At 42.6% G+C, this 4,026-nt stretch overlaps 1 protein-coding gene across 1 annotated transcript in view; it reads left to right on the top strand.

Moving 5' to 3' along the window:
• Positions 1–2,197: 2,197 nt before the first annotated feature.
• fgf5 (fibroblast growth factor 5) overlaps positions 2,198–4,026 on the top strand; it is a gene marked incomplete at both ends in the record, with an annotated part of 15,523 nt that continues 13,694 nt past the window's right edge. The window contains 2 exons of the mRNA XM_080738751.1: positions 2,198–2,329; positions 3,670–3,784. Of these exons, the coding sequence (XP_080594877.1) occupies positions 2,198–2,329; positions 3,670–3,784 (247 nt within the window). The remainder of the gene's footprint in view (positions 2,330–3,669; positions 3,785–4,026) is intronic.

Here is a 4,026-nt window from a genome sequence, read left to right on the forward strand (position 1 = left end):
TTTACACCTATTAAATAATCTTTGACGTAGCTCATATGATATACAAAGGGCAGTAGAACATGAACTGGAACTCATTCTCAATATCATTTATGTCACAATAGTAAATCCTCTCTTTGTAAGGTCCCAGAACGGACTTGGGTGCATAGAGATTTTTTTGGATAATGAAGCACAAACATATACTTTTAACAAGCATAACTGCTTTTTATTATAACCAATGTTCTCAATTTTGGTTTGTGCAATATATCCTGGGACCATTTTGTTCTGATATTGTATATACTAATTAGTGTTTCTTTAACGTGCGTGCGCGGTGTTGTTGGTGTTCATTATCGTGCGTGCACAGAAGCCGACAAAGTAACCCAGTTCTTCTAAGTGTATCCTCTACAGAACTTGCCCATGCACCTTTTATCGATACATCCCAATTAAATATGTTCTTGGCAACTCCATTCTCTGGCATTCTGATTAATCTAATCCATAAGGCCATGTTGCCCTTCCACCTTACTACACGGCTCCCATCCTATATCTCCTGTTAGTGTGCGTGCGCGTGTGCGTGTGTGTGTGTGTGTGTGTGTGTGTGTGTGTGTGTGTGTGTGTGTGTGTGTGTGTGTGTGTGTTCATATAATTGGTCCTCATTAATGCTCATTATACAATTATATTATATGTTACCTTCATATAATCTGTGCTCATTAATGCAATTAATTCTATCTCCTCACTCTGTGTCTCAGAGGAGGGCTGTGGACAGTTCAGAAACCCATATGAAGATATTGATAATATGGTGAAATTTTGTGAAATTCTCCTTTAACTCTGCATATTTCATCCTTCTATTATAATCATATTCTATTCTATTTTATATTCTATTCCAGGGTTAGGGTTAGGGTTAGGGTTGAAGAACCCTGGAATAGAATATAAGATAGAATAGAATATGATAGAATATAAAAGAAAGACCTCTTAGTCTCAATGGTCAACAGACATTAATGAAACAATCAGAATCAGAGAGAGAGAGAGAGAGAGAGAGAGAGAGAGAGAGAGAGAGAGAGAGAGAGAGAGAAATGGGCTTGTGCCTTTTAGTAGGCCTAGGCCTGGCCTACTTTTTACTTTGGTAGTAGCCTATATTTCTTTTATGTCAAAACGTTTTACTTAAGTGATATTTTGAATACAGATACAGAATATACATGATACAGAACCAATACAGTGTATTTTTATGTTGACTTAGGCTTGCTTATGCAACAAACAAACGAACAAAATAAATAAAATGGAGCCAGGCTCACATCTCACATCACCACCTGAGGAGTCTCTTTGACTGCCTGCGTAATATCGAATGTTTGGGGGCTCTGTCTGTAAGAAGCCCACTCTTTTACCCACTTTAATCCCAGCATCCGTATAGGCCTATTGTGGAACGTTTGCCAAACATAGCCGATCTACAAGATCACAAAGCCTTTCAACTTGAGGTGTTGTGAGCTTGTAGTATAGGCTACATTGGCTATTTTTGGCACAGAGATTTGGTGTAGATGGGGTGGGGAATGCAGTCCAAGTCACTGCAGGTTCAGCCTGTAAGTAGGCCTTAAGTCATGTCCGTTTCACTAAGAATAGAGGATTTAGGTGGTTAAAGGACTCCTCTCTCTATACTTCTCACTCATGGATGATCAGCGTTCCTCTGGTGCTCTATTAAAATGATGCCACGGCGTGCGTAAAATGCCGCGCATGGCATAGGCTACTGCGTCCTGGCACGGAACGATCCGAGTCGCCGGAAAATGTGCGCTTTCCTCTCCTCTCCTCTCCTTTCTCCTTTGCGTTCTGGTCTAGTCTCCGGAGCGTGCGGATCGATATTACTAGGCTATTAAGATCCGGCGTTTTTTCATCACGAAAACCCGTGGTTGGGTCGGGAAGCGAAGCGCGTCCTTTAGTTTTGGAACCCCGGCCACGCTTCAAGCAGTGAGATCATTGCTGTTATAAATATCTCTCATAGCCAGCAGGACAGAACTCTCTCTTTAGCAAGCAGCCAGCCAGGGGGTTATAATGCCCAGGAGCGCTGCTGCCGCTGCTGCTGCCGCTGCCCGCTGCCTGCACGGGACCGCATGCGTGTGTGCGTGCGTGCGCGCGCGGTGTTGATAGTGTTCATTATCGTGCGTGCACAGAAGCCGACGACAACATGCTAGAAGGAGAGGAAGAAGTGGCCTAGGAGAGTCCCGTCTTTGGAAGAATGAATGTTCCTCCTTGGATCATTGTGTTTGGAACCGTCGCTCACTGGGTGATCTACGCCGTGGGAGCAGCGCTGGCAGCGGGGGAGCGCAGCAGGGGCTCTGAGGGACCGCAGCGTGGGGACGAAGAGCAGGTGACTGTGGTGGAAGACTGGAAGTGGATTGTCTTTATGTTTTTATTTATTTATTTTAAATTATTATTATTTAAAGTAAAAGTATTATAGGCCATAGTGGGTACACATAGCCTACTCTGTTGCAACAGGCAAAAGGGCTTGTTGGACAAAAAAGTAGACTAATCTTCAAACTGTATGGACTTAAATTTGCAAAAGTGTATCCTAATGCAGAATGTTCAATTTTCCCAGTGTTTTTGTTTTGGGCAAAATACTGTATATAAAAAAAATCCTAGAGATTTTAAAAATGCTGATCTACAAGCAAGCTTGTATTATCTGATTCTGAAGATGAATTAATGATTTTGTTATAAATCTGCAAAGTAACTAAATATATCAAATAAAATAAAAAGTCTACCAAGCCCTGGGACACAGATTATTATGACTCAAGTACATGACTAGTAAATGTACTTGGCCCCTTCCCCCCCCCCTCTGCCAGGGGGTGGTCTCATAGGACAGTAGCCAAAATAATCATATTTTAACTGGGGTCTGGGGACCCCCCACCCTGATGAGCACTAAGAGTTAATGAGCCAACACGGTTCTACACGGATCTACATGCTCTTGTAAGCATGTAGATCTGCTATTTTCACAATTTCTGCCTCTAATATTTGACAATTTGACCAAGTTTTAATTTGTCATTTTAGAGATATTAAAAAGTCCTTAAATTGTCACTTTAGAAATGTGCAGATAACCTAGTCTATACACTTAAACTTGATGTTGGTTTGTTTACTGTTGAGTGAGAAAACAATGTTTCACATTAAGTTAATATTCTGGGGACCCCCAAAAATAATTTGGGTCCCGACCCACAGGTTGAGAACCACTGTCATAGGATGCAGGGCGTGCAGGCTGTACTGCAGGCTGTAGGCTACTATAGTAAATGTGGGGGAGGCCTACTGCAGGCTGTAGGCTACTATAGTAAATGTAGGGGAGGCCTAGCCTCGTAAACCACCAACTTCCGGAAGGGGATGGTGTCAAAGGATGGGACAATAATCGTTATTTATTTTTAAAAACGTTCACAATAATCGTATCGCATTTTCTTCCTTTTCGGGCTCACCTCACCGCTAATCACTTTTCAAGCGAGGGGTGGCTCACAGTAAATGACAGAGTACAGCATCTTGCTATTTTTTGGCAAATGTTCCGTCACCAGAATATGGATGCAGAGGTTCAAGTGGTTAACAAAAGTGGCATTTTAAGAGTATTAGGCTTAATTATCGTGATAATATTGTAAATCACAATTATTTTGGTCACAATAATCCTGACATGACATTTTCATATCTCATCCCTGATATACGTGTTCCCCCTCCCAGGGTATCGTGTCAGGGCGCAGGGCGTGCAGGCTGTACTGCAGGGTGGGCATCGGTTTCCACCTCCAGATCCACCCAGACGGCAGAGTCAACGGCAGCCATGAAGCCAACCATCTGAGTGAGTATTAAACAGTACCTGTTTAATACTCTGACTCTATACTAACCCAACCATCTCAGTGAGTTACCTGTTACTCTGTCTGTCTGTCTGTCTGTCTGTCTGTCTGTCTGTCTGTCTGTCTAGCTGGCTGTCTGCACCAGGGGGTTCACAAACTTGTTCAGTCTCCCCAAACTATACGTGTGTAGCACTGACTAGAATTGACTGTTATGGTCACTTTTTGTTCGGCACTGCATTGTTGTTGT

This window comes from Nannobrachium achirus (genome assembly GCF_963921795.1).
Source record: "Nannobrachium achirus genome assembly, chromosome: 12".
Lineage (NCBI taxonomy): Eukaryota > Metazoa > Chordata > Actinopteri > Myctophiformes > Myctophidae > Nannobrachium > Nannobrachium achirus.